The sequence below is a fragment of the Dipteris shenzhenensis genome, chromosome 14 (genome assembly GCF_047967505.1).
Source record: "Dipteris shenzhenensis isolate YYH24624 ecotype China chromosome 14, Dip_SZ_1.0, whole genome shotgun sequence".
Classification (NCBI taxonomy): Eukaryota; Viridiplantae; Streptophyta; class Polypodiopsida; order Gleicheniales; family Dipteridaceae; genus Dipteris; species Dipteris shenzhenensis.
In genome coordinates, this window is record NC_141609.1 from 52724766 (window position 1) to 52752472 (window position 27707).

The 27707-nt window shown below is 47.4% G+C and overlaps 1 protein-coding gene across 1 annotated transcript in view; it reads left to right on the top strand.

Moving 5' to 3' along the window:
- The window catches only part of LOC147894808 (dynein regulatory complex subunit 7-like), a 589338-nt gene that overhangs the window by 450393 nt on the left and 111238 nt on the right, over window positions 1-27707 (top strand). Inside the window, 1 exon segment of the mRNA XM_087385174.1 lies at window positions 15957-16190. Coding sequence (XP_087241300.1) covers window positions 15957-16190 — 234 coding nt within the window.

Consider the following 27707-nt stretch of genomic DNA (forward strand, 5'->3'; position numbering starts at 1 on the left):
GCTGTGTCATCAGCCAACTCACTGTCAAGCAGCTCCTCTTCTCTTCTGATGGGAAGTCTCAGCCCAAAGATGTCAGCTTGAGATCTAACATAGATGCTCATAGCTTCGGCCACGAATAAAAAAAGGAAAGGAGCAAGGGGGCATCCCTGACGGACTGATCTCAAAATCTGAAATCTCTCACCCCTTACCCCACCAATAAGTACCTGGCTATGGGCTGATCTGTACAAAGAGGAAACACCTCTGATCCAAACATCAGTGAATCCAAAGCGTAGAAGGGTGCCCTCCAAAAAACTCCAATCTACTCTGTCATAAGCTTTTTCAAAATCCAACAGTAGAATGGCAAGATTCTGGCCACTCTGCATGGCCCACTCTGAAGCTTCCCATAAAGAAAAAATGTTATCAAAAATACTTCTGCCATGCACAAATCCTGTCTGAGTGTCATGAATAAGATCAGGGAGAAGTGGCTGCAATCGGAGGCTGATAGCCTTGGCCAGAATCTTGTAACAAGTCCCTAGAAGTGTGATAGGCCTCCACTGGGACAATAAATTTCTGCTACCTCCTTTTGGGATAAGGTGGATGAGGCCCTCTGTAAGCGACTCAGGCATCTCGCCAGAGTCCCAAATGGCCTGCATGGCTGAAGTAATATAGTCTCCAATCATATCCCAAAATGCAATGAAAAAAGACGGGGTGAGGCCATCTAAACCTGGGCACTTGCCCTTGTGAAGGGCTGAAAGTGCAGTCCTGAACTCTGTGTTGGTGAAAGGTGCATCAAGTAGAACATGCATATCCGGATTCACCAACACTGGGATACTCTGCCAAATAGCCTGTCTAGCATCCTCTATATCGTGTGTCTCAGGATCAGCAGTAAGGAGGGTGGCATAGAAATCTGAAGCTATGCGTAAGACGTCATCTGGCTCTGTCTGTAAAACCCCATGTGAGTCAATAAGCTGAGATACACTCTCTCTACTATGTCTAGGGCCAAGAGTAGAGAAAAAGTGTTTATTGACTCTACCACCCATCTGAATCCAGAAGGACTCCCGTGCATGAAAGGCATACTCTGCTCTCTGATCAAGCACTCTGATCAAGCAATAACTACAGATGAGCCCTCGCCGCAGCAAGGCGCTCCTGAATCCAAGCATCTGAAGGCCGTTTCTGCTCTTCCCTCTGCAAAGCTGCTAACTGCTGGCGAACACCAATCTCACGTCTGAGAATATCTCGTCTCCTGGTAGAAGCAACTAAGCAGTAAAAGTCACTAATACCAGAGAGGGCAGCGGCTAAATGTGATGGATGTGGCTGCCCACCCTGGACATGAGCAAACCATATCCGTAGGGCTGCCTCCGAAAGGTCCTCCTCTGTGTAAAAGGCATCTGGAATCCTGATGCTGGCAGATCGGCCTCTCAAGTGAGGCTCTGAGATAGCCAGAACAACAGGGAAATGGTCTGAGGTGGAAACCCCCGCAGCAATGCATACCGATCCACCTCTGTCTAGTGCCCAGTCATCTACATAAAATCTGTCAATGCGTGCATGAATAGGCATCTGTTGCCTCCTGTTCGACCAAGAGAACAGGAGGGACCGTGGCTGAATAAGAAAGGCATCATCACACCAAGTATCTCCGCCACAGAAATGGAAAAGGAAGGCATCCCAAGCTGCTCTCTCCAAAGAGTGAAGTCCGCCTTCTCTACCCCCTTTTTTGTCTGAAGGTAACTCGACCATGTTAAAGTCACCTCCAATCACCCAAGAATCCACAATGGGGGCCCAGGAGAGCAAAGTCTTCCACATAAGGACACGTTCCCCTCTAATGTTGGAGGCATATAGGTTGAGGAAGCCAACCTTACGCTCTCCAATCAAAAGAATAATCCACTGAGCTCTAGAGGGGATAATGACTCCGTGCCCAACAACTAAGGGGAGAACCGACTGCGAAACTGAAATAGAAGTGCCTCCCCTAGTGCCCAATGCAGGTGACCAAAAAGTATGGCCTGAAAGCAACTTGCCTGACTTGGCACAATCTCTATAATCCAGCTTGTGCTCTTGAATAAATAATATATCAATGGGACCCCCAGTAACACCTGGATGAAGCTGACAGCTGTCTACGGTGGCGATGTGGGATGCCACCTAGGCCCTGTATGTTCCAACTGATAATCCTCATCGACGGGAGGATGTAGAGTGGAACACCTTACCCGACCTAGTGGCGGAAACAAACCCCTCAACAGGGGAAGACCTCCTGCTCGAGGAGGGAGGGAAGGAACCCAGTGGTGGAAAGTCAATAGGGGAAAGAATCCAGGCACCTGAAGAAGAAGCCCTGTCAATAGGAAACCCAACCACTGGCTCCCCAAAAGTAGCGGGCACAAACTCCTCCTCTGGGAAATCTGAACTCTCTGCCAAGGCTGAAAACGGGTTCCTGTGGAGCAATCCAGCCACCGGAGTACGAAGGATCCCTTGTGAGGGAAGAGGATCAACAGTGTAAGCTATCCCCTTCCCCCTATCCAAGGGGGGGAGTGAGGAATGCTCTCTACCCTGTGTCTGCCCAGCCGCGGAGATCTCTCCGTCCTCAAGAGGAACATATGGCACTGCTGGATCTAAGGAAGAAGCTGCAACTGGGGAGGAGGTCGAAGCTTCAGCGTCTCGGACTGTGCAAGGTGAGACAGGAAGTACAGCTCGAGGTGAAGCAGAGTCTACTAAGGTACCCTCGTGAACTGAAGGAGGGACCTGCACACGTACTGGAACCCACTGTAAAGCGTCGCGTGTGCCTGAGGGAGGTGGGGGTCGAGGAGCAGGTGAAGGACCTGTACCACCCCCCTGTCGAGGCCGAGGAATAGGTACTGGACCTATACCACCACCTGACTGAGCAGGACCGCCACGTGAAGAACGAGGAGCAGGAGCTGGACCTGTACCACCCCTCTGTCGAGGTCGAGGGGCAAGTGCCGGGTCTAATCCCCCCCCCTGTCCCCCCTGTCGATGCCCTGAGGCAGTAGCTGTACCAGAGGGCTTCTTAGGCCTTTTCTTCTTCCTGGGGCAATCCCTGGCAAAGTGTCCCGAGGTCCTCCAAATCCTGCACTGGTCCTGGCCTGCCTGAAATCTCCACTCTCTGGCGAAAAAAGGAACCATCCGGGCGCTGGATCATGAAGTGGTCCATCTTGAGGTTAGGATCCTTGCAAAGGACCCTAACTCTAGGAACCCCATCAGCCTTGGTTGCCTCTGCTGCAGTCAATGGCAACCCAGGGAGGGGTGGGATCTCAGCAACTGCGCCAAAATGCTCCCCAATAACAGAACGAAGTCGATGGTAAACCTGGGGAAGCCCGGGGAACCTGATGAAGAGCGAGAAGATTTTCTTATCTGCCTCTACTGGGTTGAAACCAAGGTGAAAGGCTTCAAAGAAGATCTTCCTGTGTCCCAAGTGTAAAAACTCGGCCTTGAGCACAGTGCTCGCAGCCTCTGGAGTGTCAAAAACAACCTGGAAAAAACCTCGTCCCAAAAGGCGAACATCTAACAATCGAGGAGTGAGGTCTGGGGGGAGAGCCGCAAGCATCCAGTCTCTGGCTTGGGATGTGGAAGGGTGAGACCCGAAGATGCGTGCTAGCAATGTGGTAGAGCACTCAATCTCTACATCCTTCTTGAGCTGCTGCAACTCGTCTTTAGAGAAAGTGATAGTTTTCGCGGCCGGTGGAGATGGAGTAGGATTGGCTGACGGGGTATCCATCGCCAATCAAGGTGAGGAGGCCGACTTGAACAGAATAAAAGGTCCTTCCGTTCCAAAAAAGCTGCGGGGGGCAAGGGAGGGGAAAGGAGGCAAGGAGGAAGCAGGGGGGAAGGGGAGGGAAGGAGGAGAGGGGCTGGGGCTGAGAGGGGAGAGGGGCAAGCTGAGAGGGAGGGAGGGGGAAAGGAGAGGAGAAGAAAGAGAGGAGTGAGAGGAAGAGAGGGGGCGGGAGAGCAAGCAGGGAGGGGGCGGGACAGCAGGGGGGAGGCGAGGGGCAAGCAAGGGAGGGGGCGGGACAGGGGGAAGGGGCGGAACAGCAAGGGGGAGGGGGCGGAGGCAGGGAGAGGGGGCGGAGCAGCAGGGGGGAGGGGGCGGAGGCAGGGGGGAGGGGGCGGAGGCAGGGAGAGGGGGCGGAGCAGCAGGGGGGAGGGGGCGGAGGCAGGGAGAGGGGGCGGGACAGCAGGGGGAGGGGGCAGAAGCAGGGAGAGGGGGCGGAAGGGCAGGGGGAGGGAACGAGGGACAGGCAGGGGGAGGGGGCGGAGCAGCAGGGGGGGAGGGGGGGGAGCAGCAGGGAGGAGCGAGGGACAGGCTGAGGGGAGAGAGAGACGGGCTGAGGGAGGGGGAGCAGCAGGGGAACGGGGAGGAGCAGCAGCTCCTAGAGAGATCGTCGATTTGTTTTTTTCAATTCCATCGGGGGGGAAATGAGAGAAAGCTAGGAGAGGAATAGGCCATCTCATCTTTTTGTTTATCTTTTTTCCCTAGACAAAATAACTTTCTATTAATGCTTGAAAACCAAACAATGCAAATCAGCAGTCCTTGAGGTGCTGATCTTGAGAAATAAAATTAGGAAAACTGGTTTCATTTCTACTCCTAGACTTTGAAAAAGCCTATGACAAGGTAGATTGGGATTTCTTGGAGGGAACCCTTCATCATTTTTGATTTTCAAATGCATGGATCAGAGGGGTTTCAGCCTTGTACAGATCAGCTAGGTGCTTATAGGAGGGGACAGGTTAGATAGATTTCAGATTTTCAGATCAGTCCGTCGGGGATGCTCTCTTGTCCCTTTTCTTTTCTTATTTTTGGCTGAGACTATGACCATTATTCTTAGATCTCGAGTTGACATTCTTGGGCTCAGACTACCTCTCAGACGACAAGAGAACCTTGTCGATTGTGAGCTAGCAGATGACACTGCTAATTTCTTGAAGGCCTCCCCTCAAACCCTCACTTCTTTTAGGACAGCCTTGGTTTGTATTGTACCAAGTGCTCACATTAATTGGAACAAGTCCAATGGCTTTTGGATCAGTGACGATGATACTCCATATTGGGAGGCTGATGTGGACTTCACTTGGACTCAGAGGGGTGTGTCAGTCAGATACTTAGGATGCCAGGTCAATATGGGTATCTCTTCTTCACGACAGTTTGCTCTGGTGTTGGAGAATGTTCGGAGGAGACTCCTTTTCAGGAGTTCACCTAGGTTGGGCCTTGCATCCAAGGTGGTGGTTGTTAACCAAGTTTTGATGGCAATAGCTTGGTATGTTTTCTCTTGTTGGTGCAGATCCAGGGATTGCATCACTCAGCTCATAAGGTTTATAAGGAATTTTTTATGGAGTGGGCTAGATGGCACAATAGACACTATTGCCAGGGTGGCTTGGGAGACCTTGATCCTTCCCACACAGGAGGGTGTCCTCAACATCATAGACCCAGATTTGGGATGTAAGGCCTTGCTTTGCAAGGTTGTGGTTAGATGTTTTTAGATTTCTGCATTGGGATAGTTTTCAGATTTCCGCAGTTATGCAGAAAAACTTTTGGCGTAGGCTCTGGAAATCCGTTAGGAATAGAAAGATCACTCTTTTCTTTTGGCTTTCTATTCATGGAGGGATTGCAGTGAACCTCTGGTGATCCAAGTTTGGGGCTGACCCTACTTGTCCTCGTTGTCACATTGTAGTTGAGTCAATACAGTATTGCCTTTGGGAGTGCAGAAGATAGGCGAGGATGATCTGGAAAGGTGTTGCTAGGATTTTCAGTATCTTTCATACAACACCTTTCTATATGACCTGGGGTTCAGTGGCTTGGTTATCTCTTATTGGCCCTCAGGTGTTTTTTGAGGGACATGATCGAGATCCAGCTCTCATTGTACGGCAACACTCAGTGGAGTCTTGTTCCCTCCAGGATGTTCCTTTCACTCATGAGCTTGCTCTCACGGTTTTCATTAATACTTAATGAAGTAATTTTATTGAAAAAAAAAATAGAGGTCTTTAACAACTTTGAATTCAGCGAGTCTCTCTGTTAGCCAGAGGCGATGGAGGGTATCTAGGTTCACCCTTCCCAGACTATGGCCAGTATTTGGACTGACACAGTACACACTCTGATGGCCATTTGGGCGAGCATGCAGGGATCCTACAGAGGACCGAATGCCAGGAGAGTTACTTTTTTCAGAGTTTGGAGAGGATCTCCTTTCTTCTCTGAGTATCTTTCAGGGTTGAGATGGCATTTTCAGCCTCCGCCCTTTTCTTTATTAGCTCATTTTGAGCTGTTTTTTTTCCCTCATGCACTGCACGATGTACTCCCGCATTTGAGCTTGTTCTCGTGGTTTTCATTCATACTCAATGAAGTAATTTTCTTGGGAAAAAATATATATTTTGTATTCAGTGCATTCAGACCTGCAACCCATTCTCAGGTGAAGACTGGATGGACAACACCACTTGGATTTTCACTTCAGCGCGTCTCAGGTCTCCTTCCTCCCTGCTTATGATCGCTGTTCTAAAAGCTTATGCAAGCTTCAAAAATAAGCTTCAGAGAGTTCCTCCTTCCTCTATCGAAGAGATTGACAGGCCTTCTTGAAAAGCCTTCAAAAGGCTTCCAGAGGATCGTCAACAACAATTGGTCAATCACCTCATAGGAAGTGCAGGGAGGATACTTCAGATAAATGCAGCCTTACCTCATGATTGGGTAGATATAGATGATAGGCTTGTGGTTTGTTCACTTTGGATGGGAATTTTTTGAAGGATAGGTATTCCTCTTCAAGTCATTGCTTTTTTGGGAGCACAGGAGGATGCCTTGGTCTTTGATGTATAGTCACGTGGCAGGCTGTCTATTTCTTTAGATGATATTCTTTTACGCATGCCTTTTTAGCCTCTTAGGATTATAGGCTATGTGGCACAGGGCAAGGACTCTGCTTAGCATATCGATCTGAGCCCTTGTCTCTCTATCTTGGAATCATGGAGGTTCTGGCTCATGGAAGAGTCCCCATAAATTGTTGCAGGGATCCAAGAGAAGAGTCTCCCTTTTTTTGGTTACACGGTTAGTAATGCCAGGAGATTCTAGATCGTTGTAGAGGTTGGAGACCATCTAGATCCCCTCATTAGGAGAGTTATCCGGTTTCTGCTGATTTGCAGAGAGTCTTTTGGAGGAGGCTTGGAAAATCCCAAAGACATAGAAAGATTACTTTATTTTGATGGCTTTCTATACATGGAGGGATTGGAGTAAATAGGTGGAGGTCCAAGTTTGGGGCAGACTCCACTTGTCCTAGGCGCTCGTCTAGAGAGGAGTCGGTTCATCATTCCTTATGGGACTACAGACATGCGAGAGTCATATTGATAGGGGCTGCTAGGATTCTCAGCACTTTTTTTCCCTTTCTTTTCTTCATGACTTGGGGATCAATGGCTTGGCCTCTTTGTCAGGACCTCAGATCTTTTGTGTTGGGGTGGTGCTCATTCTCATGTGGTCAAATACAATGTAAGGTTGATGGACGTGGTTAATTGCATGGTAGAGTTTGTGTGAGCCTACGTGGCATCATTGCATGCAGTTAGCTATGTAGAAATAGGAGGGAGTGATAAGCTGCTTTCATTCTTGATCTCTCGACGGTTCCATGAGAGTCGGGTCTCTAGGATTTCAGGAAGGACGTGCGACCTTTGGCTTCTCCGTAGAGCTAAACAACAGTGGAGCTTGAAGGTTTGTGAGCTGCTATAGCAAGCACGTGATGAAGCGCTACTCCTGGGCAGTTACGTGATGCATATATCATTGGAAGCTTGTTGCCATAGTGTGTGTGTGTTCTTGAGTGGGATTGAGGAGGATTTGAAAGCAAGCCTGTGCTAATATATCAAGAGATGATCTCGATTCACGACTTCGACTACTCCTACATCTTCTCACAACTGGGACACTTGTCTTCGTATTGACAGCTTGCTTAGACATGTATGAACCATAGCACCTCTCACAAATTCTCGTAGATTCTCAGAAAGTGACCCACTTTGATACCATATGTTAGGTATTTGCTTCAAACTAGTGATCACAATTGAAATGGAAACAAGCTCTAAGAAGAGAAAGAGAGAGAGCTAATTAACACGACTAATCACAAGAACAACACTTCTTATTCATGAATAACGTGAGCGCATCCCTACTGGGCTTGTAGCTCACTTACAACGTTGCAATAGACAGCCACAAAGGTTTGACAATGGATGCATCAAAGAAGGATAAGAGCGGAGCAATATTAGTGACCTTCAATGGTAACAATTTCAAGAACTTGCTAGATATCACGAATCAGAATATGGCAATCGGGATCCAAAGCTACTATTTCTTGGAAAAGTTTACAAAGCATGCTGCTTCGGCAAACAAAAGTGAACCAACTTCGGTAGAAGCACCTTTTGAGCAAGAGGTATTCTTGATTTGATACATACATATGTATGGGGTTATGCCTAGACCCGCAACATCAATACATATGTATGGGGACACTTGGTTTGATAATGCCTTTCATGTTATGCCACAGTCGCTCCTGTACTCATGGTTGAACAGGAGAGTACACATGCCCATCCATGCTCGTATTGACAGAATTTTTGTAGACGATTGGGCACTTGACAAAGGCGGATCTGTATGCATTTCTACTGGGGTTACCACCTCATATCATTTTCTAGTGGTGTTGTAGATTCTTGAGCCTCATCGGAGAGGACGCTCTGCTAGTGTCAGGATTCCGGATGCCTTTTATGCAGAGGAGAGCCTCACGGAGGATATTTTACAGATTTGGGTTTCTCACATACAGGGTGGAGTTGTCCGCCCATCTCGGGTAGTTGCAGCCTTATTCTGAATTAGTGACTATTATCATACAATCGTTGATTTCAGGAGACGTGAGATTGGTATACGCCAGCGGTTAGCGTCCCTTCATAGGGAAGAGCAAAAGAGGCCCACATATGCTTGGATTCAGGAGCGCCTTGCTGCAGCAAGGGCTCATTTACAGATATTGTTGGATCAGAGAGCAGAGTATGCCTTTCATGCACGGAAATCCTTTTGGATTCAGATGGGTGGCAGGGTCAACAAACACTTTTTCTCTACTCATGGACCCAGACATAGTAGAGATAGTGTCTCGCAGCTTGTTGACTCAGACGGGGTGTTACAGCCAGATCCTAATGCCGTCATGTGTGTAGCTTCAGATTTTTTTGCATCCCTTTTTACTGTAGATCCGAGCACACAGGCCATAGATGATGCCAGAGAGGTTATTTGGTAGTGTATCCCTGTATTGGTGAAGGATGAGATGTATTTTTCTCTTTATGCATCGCCCTTCACAAGGGCAAGTGCCCAGGTTCGGATGGACTTACCCCTTCTTTTTTTATTACTTTTTGGGAGCAGATTGGTGATCACATTACATCAGCCCTGCAGGGCGTGTGGGACTCTGATTGGGTCTCATTCATCTCATCCCAAAGGCAGGTAATAGGAATCTAGTGTCACAATGGAGACCCATCACTGTATTGGGCACTTTCTCAGACAAGGTTTGTGCATGGCTGAAGTATTTTCGATAATATTTTCTCATTTTGGGAGGCCTCAGAATGGGCCATGCAGAGCCGCCAGAGGATGGCCATTCTACTCTTGGACTTTGAGAAATCTTATGACAGAGTAGACTAGGATTTTTTAGAGGGTACTCTATCTCGCTTTGGTTTTTCGGATGCATGGATTAGAGGAGTATCCTCTCTCTACAGATCAGCCCATAGACGGGTGCTTGTTGGGGGGGTAAGAGGGGACAGATTTCAGATCCGTAGATCAGTCCGCCAGGGATGTCCTCTTGCCCCTTTTCTTTTTCTGATTGTGGCGGAAGCTATGAGTATCTACCTTAGATCTCAAGCTGATATTTATGGGCTGAGGCTTCCTCTCTGCCGGGAAGAAGAGCTCCTAGATAGTGAGTTGGCAGATGACACCGCTGTTTTTTTGGATGCCTCCCCCAGGACACTCACTTCCTTCCGGACAGCCTTGGATTTATTTTGCACAGCTGCAAGTGCACACATTAATTGGCATAAATCCAATTGGATTTGCGATGATGACACCCCGGATTTGGGTAATGATATCGGTTTCACTTGGGTATAGAGGGGTGTCTCTGCTAGATATTTAGGCTGCCAGGTTGGGGTGGGCATCTGTCCTTCACAACAGTTTGCTCCGGTGTTGGAGAGCATAAGAAGAAAACTCCTTTTCTGGAGCTCATCCAAACTTGACTTGGCATCCAGAGTGGTGGTGGTTAACCAGGTTCTTCTAGCCACAGCATGGTTTGTATGCTTTTGTTGGTGCCACTCTAGGGATTGTATCACTCAGCTCAAGATGCCCGTACGAAATTTTTTATGGAGTGGTCTAGATGGCACAACTGGTGTTACAGCCAAGGTGGCTTGGGAGACGTTGATTCTTCCTACAAGAGAAGGGGGTTTGAATATCATTGACCCGGATCTACAGTGCAGAGCCTTACTCTGCAAGGTCGTTGTGAGAGGACTTATGCCAGAGCAAGAGCCTTGGAAGGAATTTTTTATCAGATGCATTCAGTCTCGCACACCCACTTTAGGAGATGATTGGATACATAGTACCAGATGGGTTTTAACCACAGCCCACCTTAGATATCCTTCTTCCCCTCTTATGGTTGCTATCCTAAAAGCATGGGCCAACTTCAGCAGTACTCTTCGCATGATTCCCCCGTCCACCCGTGAAGAGATTGAAAGGCAGCCTATCATGTGGAACGATAGTATTTTGGATGAGCATGGCAGACGATTTGGAGCTTCTCATCACATGTAGTGGCCCAGATGGGAGAGGGGCCCTGCATCTACTGTGGGAGCATGGAAAGCCTTCAGGAGGCTTCCTGCACACTGTCACCAGGCCCAGGTGATTCATAATCTCAGAGGGAGTGCAGGGAGAGTTCAATAGATTGATGCAGCCTTGCCCTTGGATTGGATAGACACAGATGACATGCCTATTACTTGTTCTACCTGGATGGGGGCATTTTCCAAATTGGGCATTCCTTTGCAGGTGATTGCTTTACGTAACACGCATGAGGATACCCTAGTCTTTGATGTTTCTTCGGGGGGCAGGCTGTCCAAGTCCATAGATGATATATTGTTGGAGGTACCGTTTCAGCCAATCAGGATAGTGGGCTTCATAGAGCATGGCTCTCTTTCACAGTGGTACTTGGATCCTGACCCGCTACTCATTGCCCTGGGCTCTTGGAGGCTGTGGCAATTTTTGCAGTGGGACCCTAGGGAATGGGAGTGGATAGATGAAGGGCACCAAGAGAAGGGCATCCCCTTCTTTCGTTACACGGTCAGTAATGCCAAGAAATTCCAGCTCAAATGTAGGGGTTGGAGGCCAATTAGAGCTCCTCATTGGGAGAATTATCAGATTTCTGCAGACTTGCAAAAAAAATTTTGGCAAAAGCTCTGGAAATCCCACCGGAATAGAAAAATCACTCTCTTCTTTTGGCTTTCTATTAATGGTGTGATAGCAGTGAATCATTGGAGATCTAGGTTTGGGGCTAACCCTACTTGCCCTCGTTGCCTTTCTGCTTCGGAGACAGTACAGCACTACCTTTGGGATTGCAGACAGGCAAGAATCATATGGAAGGGGATTGCAAGACTTTTCAGCACTCGCCTCCCCTTCTATATGACCTGGGGATCAGTGGCTTGGCTCACTCTTTCAGGGCCCCAAGTTTTCTTCGAGAGACATGACTCCTTTTGGGCTCTTCACATCATACGACACCTTGTGGAGTCGTGCTCTTTAGAGGATGTTCCAGCCACTCTCTTCAGGGCTGCTCATTCTTTGGTTGACTCTCCATGGGAGGTTTTAGCTAGCATTGCAGCATGGCACATTTGGAGAGCCAGATGCACTGAGGCTATGGAGGGTTCTCAAGTTCACCCTTCTCAGATGCACTGAGGCTATGGAGGGTTCTCAAGTTCACCCTTCTCAGATCTTGGCCAGTACTTGGACAGATACGGTACACACTTTGATGGCCATATGGGCGACCATGCAAGGATCCTCTCGAGCAGCCTCCTCCAGGAGAGTTACTTTGCTCAGGGATTGGAGAGACTCTCCCTTCCTTGCTGAGACTTCTACAAGGTTGAGTTGGCATTTTCAGCCGCAGCCTTGGTTTCTTTCTACCTCATTCTTCTGAGGAGTTTTTATTACATGCTTAGCATGATGTATTTCCGCTCGGAGCTTGCTCTAGCGAGTTTCTTTCTTACTTAATAGAAGTCTCTTTTTTGCCAAAAAAAAAAAAAAGAACTTCAGGATAGGCTTGAGGATTAGACTCTCCATTCTTCCTCTTCTTCAGCCTGGTCCTTTGAAGCTGTCACATATCACAGTGCCTTCTCGGTATAAAATGTTGTTATCTCCGTCTTGGGTTTCTGACAGAGCCAATTCTGTTTGGCATATGGATCGCCCATCAACGTGGTGGAGAAAGTGGCTGCGTCTCCTTTGGCATTATAAAGTCCCTCTTTGGCAAAAGGTTTTCCTCTGTCAAGTCCTACTTGGCATTTTTCCATCTGGGCAGTTACTCGCACATAGACATATTGCCTCGGCTGTTTGTCACAGATGTCTACATTCTGCTGAATCTGTGCCTCACATTTTCTGGCGCTGTCCACATACTTGTGATTTCCTCGCTCTCATTCGTCAGGGGCTTCGAGCAAGATTTCCCACTGTTACTTTTGACAGGTTCTTCTGGTTATTCATCCAGCTAGACAGGGTTTTGATTTATTTTTTGTTTGGGTGCGCTACTAGGCACTTTGGACTCTATGGATGGACAGAAATCATAGTGTCTTTGGTGATCCTACTTTTCCATCTTTTGTTTTTTTCAAACGATCTCTGCAGCAATCGTTTTATGATTGCTTTCAGACTCATTTGATTGACCATGATGTATATATGGCTTATACTGAGATTTTCAGTTGAGTAGTAGTTACTCCGCTTTTGGAGTACCTATGAATGTAATTATTTCACAGCAATAAAATATTCTTCTCACAAAAAAAGAGTGTATTTGTGTGTCCTAGGTTCCTAGGATTTATTTTATAGTCTAGTGAGTCCTAGACAGTGCCACGTGTCATATGGGAGATTATCCCATGTGCATTATGACTTTCTAGAGTCTAGAGGCTCACACTATATAGTCTTGTACTAGTCTTGAGTCTTTTCATATCAGTCAACATCAAGCTATCTACTTGTGATTTTTTGGGTTCATTGCTATTGCCTACTTCCATTTGAGTTCATTTCCATTATGCTTGCAATCTTTCCTTTCCTTTCCTAGAGATAGCTTGCCACATGTTCCTTCATCAATCTGGTAGAGGTGGACCGCATGACATGGATACCCTTGACACATGGCCATGCTCTTGGGTAATAGGTGACCATGTCCTCCTCATGACCATGTCTCCTCTATGTGACTATGTCATCTTGGTGACCATGTCACCTCTATGTGACTATGTCATCCTTGTGACCATGTCATCTTGGTGACCATGTCACCTCTATGTGACTATGTCATCCTTGTGACCATGTCACCTCATGTGACTGCCTGACAACCAAGTGACCGGGACAACCAAGTGGTCGTGTCCGTCAATCCAATGTACAGACCATGTCACCTCTATGTGACTATGTCATCCTTGTGACCATCTTGGTGACCATGTCACCTCTATGTGACGATGCCATCTTGGTGACCATGTCACCTCTATGTGACTATGTCATCCTTGTGACCATGTCACCTCATGTGACTGCCTGACAACCAAGTGACCGGGACAACCAAGTGATCATGTCTGCCAATCCAATGTACAGACCTCAATATGGGCAATTGTACGGATAGAAAGGCACAATTTTCTGCCCTGTAAGTCTTAAAACATGTCTTGGCAAACCAACAACATATGATGATGACAGCTTCCAAGTTGAAGAGTTCGGGGTTCAGCTAGAGGGTGGGCTTAGAAGTAGAGGGCTGAAGGAAAAGAAGGTACACGGAGAGACAAAGTTGGGGGGGGAGAGGTTCAATCATGATGGAGAGCTATGCTTCCAATGAGTACTAGTGTGTGCATTCTGTTAGCCTTTCAGTTTTTGAGCAGAAATCTTCTTGAAAAAGACTAGAGAAACACTTCAAGAATAGAAAACCCCCTTTTTTTTTTTGCCTTTCTATTCATGGAGGGATTGCAGACGGGAGACTTTTGAGTAGTTTTATTCCCTCCCCCTTCTTCATGACTTGGGGCTCGATGGCTTGGCTCTCTCTTTCTGGGCCTTAGGTCTTTTATGAGAGGCATGAATCTTCTTGAGCTCTTCCAGTTCAATGACATTTAGTTGAGTTATGCTCTCTAGATGATACTCCCCACTCTCCTTACAAACCTGCACGTGCCTCAGTGCATAACTATTGGGAGATTTTAGTGAGCATTTCAACGTGACGTATTTGGAGATTGCACAAAGGCTCTTCATGGCTTCCAGGTCCACCCTTCACACCGATTGTTTGGTATTTGGATAGATCCTTTACACCATTTGATGGCCATTTGGGTGAGCATGTAGATGACTTTTCGGGCGGCGTCATGCAGGAGGACTATTTCCCTTAGAGAGTGGAGTGGCTTTCCTTTTTTGTTATAGTCCACCACAGGTTTGAGGTGGCACTTTCAGGCTCAACCTAGGTGTTGACTCACTCTTCTTGATGAGGAGGTTGTTTGCCTGCTCAGGGTGGTGTGTTTTCGACGCTATGCATGATATATCTATGCCATTGTTGCAGATATTCTAGTTCAAGCCATGCCAACCATGTGGTAAGTATGCCGGCCAGGTGACAAGGTGACAACTATGTGACAATTATGTCGGCGAGTTGACAAGGTGACAACCATGTCCACGACAACCATGGTGATAACTATGTCAACTTGAGATAACCACGGTCACTTTTGTATGATAGCAAGACCTCACAAGTCTACCTAAACGATCATGTCACAACTCTAGTCATTCGCACTACAACCTGTGTAAATGGTGGTGCAAAGGTGCAGCGAGGAGCTGCACATGGAGGAGATAAGTTTGCACTGACTAGGAGCCGGAAGGCTAAGCGGTGCATATGGAGTAGTGCATATTAAGCAATGGACCATAGGGACGTGCACATGGTCTAATTATATCACCAACAAGGAGGAGGCTAGCAAGTTAGGAAATGGTTGAAGCCATGAGGCGTTAGATTAGTGGAACGGCTAAGGGAGATAGAGACACCACCAATGGGGAGAACGGGAGAAGATTCTCAGCTAGAGAAGGGGACCCTCCACGGGCACCGGAGGGGATGAAGGAAGGAGGGGAAAAGGCATTCGATCATTGGGAAAAACAAGATAGTGAGAAGCAGGCTTTGAGTCAGGAGCTTGATTGTGGTGTCCTTTTGGTGTACTTCTCTTTCATATCTCTACACTATGCTTCCCTCCACCTCTATTTGCAACTCCAGCTCCACTTCATCTCTTGTGGTCCCCTCTTCACCCCCCTTCAATGGTCCCCTCTTCACCCCCCTTCACCTGGTATAACAGACCTTGTGTCATGTGGCTTGAGTTTTGTTCCATTCATGGTTTCAATGATGGTGCAAGCGTGACACGAGTGCAAGAATGATGGAAGCAAAGCGAAAGACTAAAGCAGAACGAAGTCACATCCACATTTGCCACAGCCACAACCACACAGCCGTCATTCACCAAAGCCACATAGCCACACACACCAACACCCCCACAATTAAATCTTTCATTGTCGTTATATTTCCAAATATTACATCACTTTTTATGCTTTTGGTGCTAAGGTAATTACAAAGTAGGCACCACCTTGGAAAAGGCAAAACAGCCCCATAATCCTATGTTTCTTTTGATGAAAGAGCGCTGAGTTCTATGGTATATATGCAGCAATTCTAATAAAGCAAGGGATTTTTTTTTTTTTTGGGGATTTTTTGTGCTAAGGAAAATACTTATACTCTTTAAATATCATTTTTGTATAATAATACTACCTCTTTTAGTTTTTCAAATTGATTAGAACCCATCATTGGTGGTTTCAGGTCGATCCATTTAGTCCACATCTGACAGCATTTAACAAATTGGATGAATTTCATACTCTTCTCACGGCTGAGCGTGAAGCAATCAAATCAGTTCGTGATGCAGAGCGTGAGACTGAAGACATACTACAACAACGCCTAAGAGAGGAACAAAATGTTGTTTTAGTGACGCCTTACATAGATGTTGCACGCATAAAGCAAGAAGATCTTTTACAAGAAGGAGAAGATTCTATCAAGGTCTTTAGCTCTCCCTCTAGTTTTGAATTTATATATTATAAATTCTTGGCATCTTTGGAGACTATTGCAATAACATTGTTGTTGGTAGGGATCATTTACACAAGTAATGTTTATAAATGAGTCTCCAATTGTCTTGTGTTATAAATGTGTAGCTCCAAATGTATCCTTCACTATACTTTTTGACATAAGGGGATGAAGGGAAAATTCCCAACTTATAATGATGGTTGTGGATGAAGTGGCTTGTAGGATAGTGTTCAATTATTGACTTGTTGAACATTCCGTAAGACACCAGCTCTTGGCCATGTAGTTTTTAATCCACTTGTGCTTTGAAATGAAAATTCCCGCAAAGCTATGCACCAAAATGTTTCCAGAAGCAGAACATGTTTGATAGGTAATAATTAGTGCTGATTCCAGTTGAGCAAGTTGATTATCACACTTATATTGCTATTATCTTGTCAAGTCCAGTATCTTGTCATTGTCTTGCAGTAATTAAGTTCAGCATCTGCACACTTATTGGCCATTCCAACTGTCCATTGGCCTTTTCAACTGGCTACTACTTGCTTCTAGCACTGAAACCAGAGTTATTTTATCAGTTTGTTGCACGTGTTTTGTATGCAAGATGTAAGCAGGGAGGAAGGATGGAGAGAAACCATGCACTAAGACTTTCATTTTTTTGCAAAAAAGAAACTCCCATGCATATAAAGCTCGGGGTCATCTCCTCTCTCCTCCTTTTCCTTCATCTTTTGTCTTGAAAATCCCCAAGTTCTCCCAAAAGTCTAGAAGTCTCCAACACTCTATTTACAACCCATGAAGTTCCACAGGATCCCTTTGGCACAATGCAAACCAAAAGATAAAGTGCCACACAGATATTTGAGAACTATCTTGGATACATTCCAATGTGTAACATTGGTACAATGCATGAATTGAGAAAGCAACCTAGTGGCAAATGCAATCTCAGCCCTCGTAGATAAATGATATTTCCCATGAATAGGATGTAAAGAGCCATCAACCTTTTTTGCATCATCAAATTTGCTAAGTTTAAGCACCTTCTCCATAGGAGTACTGGCTCCATTTTGAATTTCTGCAATACACCAAGGCATCCTTGGATTGAGAAATGGAGATTCCTTCTTGATTTTACCAAAACTCCAATCCCAAACAGTAGTCATCGCAAACTAAGGAAAAAGCATGTGTTTTATCACCAAAATCTTCTGCTCATCATTGTCCAGGAGTACAAATCATAGTCAAAGAGTGTGTTCTAGTGTGTACTAGAAACTAATTTTATGAGTTATTGTGTAAGAGAGTGCCATGTGGCATATTGGGAGCTATCCCATATACATATGGTACTTGAGTGTGTGTTTCCCCTCTATATGAGTGTTGTACCTTCACTTGTCACATCAATCAACAGTGGAGCTTTTGGTCATGTAAGTGATTTCATTTTGGTTCTTGCCTTTCCTTCCATTTCATTTCATTTCCAGTTCAAGTTATGCTTCCGTCCTTCTAGCTCCCTCGTCTCCTTTCCTCCTCCTTTCAGATCCTTCATGTGGTTTCAGAGCCATGTCCCCTTTCTAGCTTTCCCTTCCTTGAGCAAACCTTAGGAGTGAGGTAGCTCGGAAATGGAAGCTATCTTCTCCCAAAGGGCAGCCCTTCCCTCTCTTCCCTTAGCCTCTCCATGTGCTGCTGATTTGTGGAGCTGCTACTGCTGATTCGTGGAGTTGCTGTTTGTGGAGCTGCTGCCTCGAAAATCCCGCCTCCTACTGCTGCTCATTCTGCCTCCTACTGCTGCTGCTCATTACACCTTCGCTTCTACTCCACTTCTGCTGCTGGTCGCCGCCAACAGCCTCTCCTCCTGCCTGCTACACCCTGCCTCTCTTCTGCCCGCTACCCGCTGCCTGTTTTGCTGCTCGTGTTGCCCACCACCTCCTCTTGGCACTTCCTTCTCTTGGGAGCTGCCAACATGACCTCTCTTTCCTATACGTCCCTCATTGTCTAGAAGGTCACAAGTGAAGGATTTCCCACTTGACAAATTAAAGTGCAGTTGATCCTCATGAAAGAAAATGTATGGGATGTCATTGAGGATGAGGACTACGCTACAACAACGGATCCTCAACACCTCAATATATGGAAGCAACACAACTCAAGAGCCATTGCTCTTATTGGACTTTGCCTTGCCGACACTTTGATTCGTTAGGCCACCAGGAGTGCGCAGGAAACCAACAATGAGCTTTGCAACGTAGGAGTAGCATGAGATGAGTAACCCTAGCACCAAAGTGAGACCATTGATAGAAATCTAAACACTGGAACATTGAAAGGATTCGACATGCTCACCATGCAGAATTGGCATCTTTAACTGACCGCCAAAATGAGGCAATACCCAAATACTCCCCCCTCCAGCACACAGTTGGACCACCAAGGGAGAAGATAGAGGAAAGCAACACCAAGCTCTAAAACAACCCATCCAGAGGCGCAGTCCACCTTCATGACTTTTCATCTTTGCTAGCATACTCCCAGCATACCTCGAGGTGAATAGCGACAACTGAAAAAGAATCATGACTTTCAGACTTATATAGGTGCCAAGCACAACACTCCAAGGTTTTCTTGAAGCTGCAGTTATAAGTTAAAAATTGAGAATAATGATGCTTTGAGTGCACACTTGGCAAAAATGCAATCTCTTGTTCAACAACTTCCTAGCCTAAAGTGTCCACTTGACGAAGAGGACAAAATGGCTGTCCTCATGAAGAGAATGGAAGGAGTCTCTGAAAGATCATAGTGGTAGGGAGAGAAGCAAGCTAACACTAGGAATGGAAAGGAAAGATAACAAGCATAATGGAAATGAAATGGAAAGAAAATGAAAGCAATGGACAAGTACTCACATGATACCAAAAGAGCTTGATGTTGACTGATGTGAAAAAACTCAAGACAAGTACAACACTATATAGTGTGACACTAGACTCTAGAAAGCCATAGTGTATATGGGATGACTCCCAATAAGACAAGTGGCATGTCTAGGACTCACTAGACTATAAAACACACCTAGACCACCTAGAACACTCAATTTAGACTCACTTTGGCTTCATATTCCAATAGTCTCTCGTTTTGAGATTACTCTTGAAGTACTTAGGCCTGCCTCGACAACCTTTGATGATATGGGGACTCTTCTTCTCGAAAAATACTGTCGGAACAAAGAATCTCTACTCTTTACATCAGATACTGAAGAGGCTCTTGCCTCCACTAATGAATGGAAAACCCATAAGAACATCACATGTAGATATTGTAAGCACAAGTGTCATATGGAAGTAAATTGCTACACAAAGAAAGCAAAAGAACTACACCGGCATCATACCAACTTCGTAGGAGATCCCAGAGGAGATTCCAGCGGACCTCGACCACGCACTTCCCATGTCACCCTCATTGAGGATGACAACCCATATGTATTCTGATTTCTCGTATGTAAGTCAATAAAAGTCCTCTGCCTTGATTAGTCCCTCTAAAATGATGTATGCTTTTGTGGCTTTGGAGTCAACAAGGGTACTCTGCCCTGGATAGTCCCCCAAAAAGTGATTGTATTGGGTGTTTACTCTTATGGCTATGCAAGTCCTCTGCCCACTTCAGAGTAAGGGGGATGACAAGTGATGGTCCTAACTGCCGGCGGTCGTAGTTGACTAAGAAGTCGCTATCACATGAGAGGTGCTGGATAGTTGGACTTGCTCCTTGCAGTATTGCGGTGGAGGACGATCGGTTCACTCCTTGCGTGTTTGGTCTCACACTCTTTGCTCTTAGGGGGGATGTTGGAGAAATCATAGTCAAAGAGTGTGTTCTAGTGTGTACTAGAAACTAGTTTTATGAGTCTTTGTGTGAGAGAGTGACATGTGGCATATTGGGAGTTATCCCATATACATATGGTACTTGAGTGTGTGTCTCCACTCTATATGAGTGTTGTACCTCAATTGTCACATCAATCAACTCAGTGCAGCTTTTGGTCATGTAAGTGATTTCATTTTGGTTCTTGACTTTCCTTCCATGTCATTTCATTTCCAGTTCAAGTTATGCTTCCCTCCTTCTAGCTCCCTTGTCTCCTTTCCTCCTCCTTACAGTTCCTTCAATGATATCATCCATATACAAAATGAGTGCCCTAATCTTGAGGAGCATACAAATTCTGCTCATTGGGGCTTGCTTTAGACCATACAAGACTTCTTAAGCTTGCATAATTTGATGTACATCAGCAACAAAATCAAGTGACTGTTTTAGATAGACCTCTTCTTAAAGGCCTTTATTCAAGAAATCAGTCTTCACATGCATCTGGTACAGTAACCATCCATAAATCGCAGCAAGAGAAACAACCCAATGTATTGTAGTCATTTTAGCAATGGAAGCAAGTGTTTGCTCATAGTCAAAGTCCCTTCCTCTTGTCCATAGCCTTGTGCTACTAGTCTTACTTTAAACTTTTCCACTTCACCAATGGCATGGTATTTGATCTTGTAGACCCATTTGGTGCCAATCACAGACCTTCCCATTGAAAGATCTACGAGACCCCTGGTGTCATTATTCAAAATGGATCTCATTTGATTCCATTGCATCCATCTATAATGAATTGCTCATAGGATCTTGAAACATTTTGCATCACTATGCTCATTAATGCAAAGTTTGTTGGGGTAAGTATGATCAAGGGCTTGCTCTATGGTGCATGTGTGCATCTAGGGGAGTCACATGTGTGTTTGTGTGTGTTGTAAAGGCACATCAAGTGCTATGATGTGTCTAGTGTTGTGTGACCTAAGTGGTGATGTAAGACAAAGGCAATCCCACTGATGTAGGGATTGATTCCCACTGATGTAGGGGCTGATTGCCACTATGTAGGGAAGGTATTACCTTCTCCCCCTTTCTATAAGAGAGAGTCCTCTCTCTCACAATCATAACAGAGATCTACCATCTTTCTTTCATTGTGCTCTCACACCTCTTGCAAGATGCATCTATTCTATCCTACGGGATCCTACAAATGGTATCAGAGCTTTAGGTTCTAGATCTAGCCTAGCCTAGCATTAGGTGCTATCTCTAGCATAAACTACTAGTTTCTCATCTTCTCCATTTTCCTTCTTCTTCCCAAAATCTTTGAGAGCTCTGTTCTTTGCCTACTAACGACCATTGCCCAAACCCTTTGAGCTGCAAACTCCTCACGTATGGGCGAACTTCCAGCTGCAAGCAATCAGAGAAATTTTGACTGTATGCGCAATGCCAACACTCACACTCTCTAACAAAATTTTGCGCAATGCCGCCTCTATACTTACCTATATGCAAATTCCTCTGAGCCCGTGCTGGACGACATTGAGGGCAAGCTGCTGCTGAAATCTAAGCTCATTTGGACAAGAGATGGAGGAGAAAACGACGAAAAACCAGTCTGTCTTCTCAAGCCTGGCTATAGCGACCTGGCGCAACATTGCGCCCCTCCTTGCTGGTAGCTCTTCTCTGGTATAAGGCCTTTCTTCCTGCATAAAAATCCCCTTGAATAGAGCTATGAGCTATGAGAATTGCACCCTCCAAGTTTTGGTCTCTGTTTTGGACAGTTTTGACAAGGTTGTGAGTTTGATGCTACATTAGATGCTACTTTAGCATTTCTGATGTTTTAAAGTGTTAAATAGCTTCAGTACAACTATGGCTACAGCTTTGCTTTAAGTTACTACACCTGGATTTGCTTGGAATACTTTCATTTAGCCACCTCTATGAAGCATGCAAGTTCATTTCCATTATGTTTTGTAGTATGGAATTTGGTTACAAGTCTTTGCTACTCTAAATGCTGTTTGGGGGGAGGGGTTCCTATCCTTCCGGAGGTGTTACCGGAGGCCAAAGGCCACTGACGTGAGAAGCATGAGTTTTGCAATGCTCTAATGCAATGGATCGTGCAGAGCGCACCGTGCAGTAGTGTGCGAGTGTCATATGCTATACTGCAGTGGACGACGACGTACGAGTGCACTATGCTAAATGACAATCACCGGTGAACTCCACAACATAAGCAAAATAAGAAAATCCTACACTGGTGAACAATCCCCATATCCGGAAGAGACAAGAGAGATGAGAAAGTGACCTAGTTGGCCAATGTACATATCACTGGACGTGTCCAGGTCACAAGTCGCAAGTCACAAGAATACACAAGTCGCAAATCAGCAGAATACACAGGTCTATCCCCATAGTAGACAAAAGGTGCACACAAGTCTCTCCACATTCTCTCCTTGGCGAGCTCGTAGCTCTAGCCTCTATCTCTCCTCACTCTCCTCTCTTTCGCTCCCTGTCGAATGCCGAATGCCTCCTTTTCTCTCTCCCTTCTCCTTCATCTTCATCCCCCGCCTTGGAGGGTCCCTTCTTCGCTGAGAATCCCCCCCTTTCTTCCCATTGGTCATCCTCTTATCGCCTTAGCTGTTGAGGATAGCCGTTGCGCCGCTGGCTCTCTTGATGGCTTCGGCGACTTCCTGACTCCCTGACTCGCCAGCCTGATGGTATAAATTCTCCATGTGCAGGTGAGCTGGTTCACCGCACCTCTTGATGGCTTCAGCGACTTTCTGACTCCCTTACTCGCCAGCCCGATGGTATAAATTCTCCATGTGCAGGTGAGCTGGTTCACCGCACTACTGCACCACTGTATCACTGAACCACTGTATAATATAAATACTCCTGACTGCTCCATGTGCTAAGCTCACTCTCCATGTGCGCAGCTCTTGATGAGATCACTTTGGACACGGTACTCCTGGTTGACCTCTGTCGACCTGTGGTTAACATGTGTCGACCTGTGGTTGACAGCCTCGGACAGTAATCCTGGATGAATCCGTGTGATCGCGTGGCTAACTTGTGTTGACACATGGTCAACAGATGTCGTCATGTGGTCAACGCCTGTCGACAGGTGGTCGTGTGATAAGGTAACAGTTTCCCCCGCCACTATCATTCACCGTCCCGGTGAATAGAAAGGGAGGACGAATCCGTCAAAGAAAAATAAAAATGAACTTACAAACCATTGATATGGTGATGGAGTGGGAAAAGGAAAGAGTACAGACCATGTGGTTGGCCGTGGGAGTAAGCCAAGATTTGTATTAAGTTGAAATGTGGAAAATAAACTGTTGTATTATAAGGGACAGCATGGAAAATTGCAGAAAAAACTGAGTACATCTTGAGGTAAAACACTGATATTTACAGTGAGGGCCAATCAGCTTGGCAAAATCTAACAATGCAAAAAAAAAAAAAACCCAAACACCAACAGCCATGTATCAACCCTTCTATGAGATTACAGAGGGTGGTAAAGCTGCAGCCTGTTCCTCTGCCTTCTCCTCTTCCGCCTTCGTATTTGGCTCTGTGGCTTTTTGCGCATCCCTTTGCTCTGGCTCAGTCATAGGTATCTGTGGATGGGGTGCTTCCTCCTCACACTCAAGCGTGTCCATCACATTTCTCAGATTTTCATACTTGTCTTTATATCGGTGGTATCGCCGGTAGTAATGATCCTTTTGCTCTTGCAAGGTGGACTGGGAAGTCTGGAGGGTGGCCAACTGCATTCGAAGAGCTGTGAATTCTTCCTCCATGGATGAACGCTTCTTTTCCAATTCAGCCACTCTGGATTCTGATTTTTCTTTGGCAATCTCGGAGGAAGACAAAGACTCTTTTAACTTGGTAATCTCCTGGTGAAATTTGGTCACCTCCGTGACATGCTGGCTGTGCAAAGTTGCCAGAGCTGCAGCATGTTGGCTGCGTAAAGATGTCATTGCTGCTTCTCATTCCTGCCTGTGATTATGGAGGCGATCCTCAAGGGCAGCCTTCTGAATATTCCAAGCGATGTCACGCTCATGTATTGCTGAGTCCTTCTCTTTCTGCCACCTTTCCTCCTGTTGTCGAAGTGTCACGCTAGTGGCGCGCTGCTGGGCTGCCTGAGCTCTCTCAAATTCTAACTTTAAATGTTGCTGTTGAGAGAGGAGCTTATGAGCATAAATTGTGGAATTGAAGACCGTTGTCCCAAGCTGCGTGAAGGTGTCGTCCATGATACGCTGAGCAAGATGCAGGGACCTTTTCATTCACGCATACCTGTCGCTGTAATTCATCCTGTCAGCCAAATTAATGACGTCCCCCAATTCCTCAAACATGTCAGGGAGAGCTCCCTCTTCCTCTGTTGACAGGTTTCCTGTAGGTGCCAATTTGTCCAAGTGCACAAAACATGTCGGGGCCCTGGAGATCTTTTTGTTCTGTGCGAGGCAGTCCTGCAAGGGAATGGTGAAGATTTGAGTGAGGTCCTCCTCTTCCTCACATACTGGTGAGCATTTTTTGTGAAGGACAGATAGTAGTTGGCTGTAATCTTCATTCTGTTTTTCCACCAGGGAAATATTTGAAAGAGGTGGGCCCGAGGAAGCAGCTATGTAAGCTGTGAACATATCATTCTCATGAAGGGGTGGGCAATCCACAGATTTGGGCAGAGTCCCTCCCTCAAATACCTCCTCTGATGCTGAAGTGGCCAATGGAGCATCTCCGCGAGAGGGGCTCCCACTCCCGTCTCTAGTCCTGTCTCTGCTTGGGGAGGCCAAAATGTGAAGTACACCCTGGGATGACATCTCCTGAGAAAGCCCGTGGGAGTGGGAGTCGGGTCCCAGGCTAAGATTCAGGTCCAACACCTGGTCCAAAACATGGTCAGAGGTCGCCTGAACTGTGGTGATGACTGCATCGGTGAAAGTGGTAGGGAGTGAAGACAAAACAGCTGCAGTCCTGCATAACAATACACCTGTCAAGGAAGTCCCGGGTACAACAGTCGTCGTCACTGGTACAACAGGAGGTGTACCTGATGCAATCCCTCCCATTGAAAGTCTGGAGATCGCTGGAGAAGCCTGGACAAGTGTGACTGATGGAGAGGCAAGTCCTGGCATGGGCACGACTGATGGAGATACAAGACATGTCACTGATGGTAACCCTGTGGCACCGGTAACAGAATATACTGAAGAAGCTCCGGTGCAGAGTACATGAGGTGGCGCTCGCCGAGGTGTCCTCCTGAGCGAAAGAGGAGAAGAGGCAGTCCCGGGGGAAGGAACACTGGAAGTGACAGTGAACGATGTGGAAGAGGGGGTGACAGGAGGGGTAAGAGATGATGAAGGGAGGCGACCTGTGACAATGGGAGGAGGGTTGGCCTTCCACTGATGAAGTGAGACGGTGAGGTGGGGCCCACAAGTACAGGTATATGTGCCCCGACGCTTGCGAACTGTGTTACGAAAGGCAGAGTAGAAGAGTGAGGCGAAATCATAGGGAGTGACCGAGAGAATGGAGTCTAAGGCAGAATGGATCGCCTTGGTGATGAAGAAGTGGCCTGGGACAGAGTAGAAGTGTGTGAACAAATACCTCGCTAGAAGCGCCTCTCGGCTGTTTCCCTCGAGAACTTTCTTGCACTCATGTCCTCTGCGATGAGTTTTACAGGTAGACAAGAAGGACAGGAATGTGGGTGAGCCGGTGTGAGGTGGCAAAAAGGGAAGTGTGGGAAGACGGAGATATGTGGATACGAGACTAGGAGTGAACATGTGACAGGAATTCAAGAATCCGAATGTGTCTGTTGCAAAGTCATAAGACTGAATGAACGCAGTACACATTTGGACGTCCACCTGGGGAAGTGTGACATCATCCAACTCCACGAGAGACATGCGGGCTATCTCATCAGGTGACAAGATGCTAGACAGCTTGAGTGTGGGATTGAGGAAAGGTTTGAAAACCACCCGAATGATCGAGGAGGATGAAGCTGGGGGTGGAAGATCACAAGCCGTACTTTGTGGGGCCAAATCACCGCCACCGTTACTGTGACCACTATGCCCACTGGATGCCTTGGATGGTGTTTTGATTGTACCTGTGGGGGGCAGATAGTCAGAGCCTCCATGATCTAAATCAGAGGAACTCGAAAAGGGGGATAGCTCCTCATCCGATATGATAGTGATCCTGTCGGAGGGAGGTGAATCTGCAACTGCTCGAGGTCGTTTCGAAGTGCTTTGTGGTGTAGACCCGGCACCCAGGTCATCAGTGGTGCGTTTGCCAAGTGATGCCATGGAAGATGGTCCCGATCCTGTCGTGTGGCCTGCTCGAGCCCGATGGAAGTCAACGAATAAAGTATCGCGGGGTAATCTGGGTTTGTACTTGTGGCGAGAGGCATGGGTAGGCATGAACGATGGCGTCGTATGGAGAGGAAAAGAGTACTGAGGGGGTGTCGATGTCGAGGTCTGGAGAGGCAAGGAGGAAGGAGGAGGTGTTGATGTGGAGGCTAAGCCCGGAATCTGCTACGAGAGAATACTTTAGCAGATCCACCAGTGCAGGCCCATGCTTCGATGGAGAGGAAAAGAGTGAGGAAGGGGTGTCGGTGGAGAGGGAGAGTAAAAGGATGTAGGGGGGAGGAGGGGGGGCTGAAGCTAGGGGGAGGTGATGCAGAGGGTGTATGGAGGAGAAGGGGGGAGAGTTGCTCCAGAGAGGGGGACGTAGGCAGAGAGAGGGGGCTGCGCAGGAGAGAGGGGGAGGGGCAGGGTGGTGGGTAAAGGGAGAGCGGGGAGGGGCTGTTGCACAAGACAGGGGGAGGGGACTGTTGCGCAGGAGAGGGGGAGAGGGGAAAGGTGGGGGGTAAAGGGGAAGAGGGGGGAAAGCCTGTTGCGCAGGAGAGGGGGAGGGGACTGTTGCGCAGGAGAGGGGGAAGGGGCTGTAGCGCAGGAGAGGGGGAGGGGGCTGTAGCGCAGGAGAGGGAGAGGGGGCTGTAGGGCAGGAGAGGGGGAGGGGGCTGTAGTGCAGGAGAGGGGGAGGGGGCTGTAGTGCAGGAGAGGGGGAGAGGGCTGTAGTGCAGGAGAGGGGGAGGGGGCTGTAGTGCAGGAGAGGGGGAGAGGGCTGTAGCGCAGGAGAGGGGGAGAGGGCTGTAGTGCAGGAGAGGGGGAGAGGGCTGTAGCGCAGGAGAGGGGGAGGGGGATATGGCGTAGGAGAGAGGAGAGGGGAAGGGAGGGGGGGGGTAAAGGGGGAGAGGGGTGTAGCGCAAGAGAGGGGGAGGGGGATATGGCGTAGGAGAGAGGAGAGGGGAAGGGAGGGGGGGGGTAAAGGGGGAGAGGGGTGTAGCGCAAGAGAGGGGGAGGGGGTTATGGCGTAGGAGAGAGGAGAGGGGAAGGGAGGGGGGGGTAAAGGGGGAGAGGGGTGTAGTGCAGGAGAGGGGGAGGGGGCTATGGCGTAGGAGAGAGGAGAGGGGAAGGGAGGGGGGGGTAAAGGGGGAGAGGGGTGTAGCGCAGGAGAGGGGGAGGGGGCTATGGCGTAGGAGAGAGGAGAGGGGAAGGGAGGGGGGTAAAGGGGAAAAGGGGTGTAGCGTAGGAGAGGGGGAGGGGGCTATGGCGTAGGAGAGAGGAGAGGGGAAGGGAGGGGGGGTAAAGGGGGAGAGGGGGGGCTATGGCGCAGAAGAGGAGAGGGGGGGACAGGTGGTGGGTAAAGGGGGAGAGGGGGGGGCTGTGGCGTAGGAGAGAGGAGAGGGGAAGGGAGGGGGGTAAAGGGGGAGAGGGGGGGGGC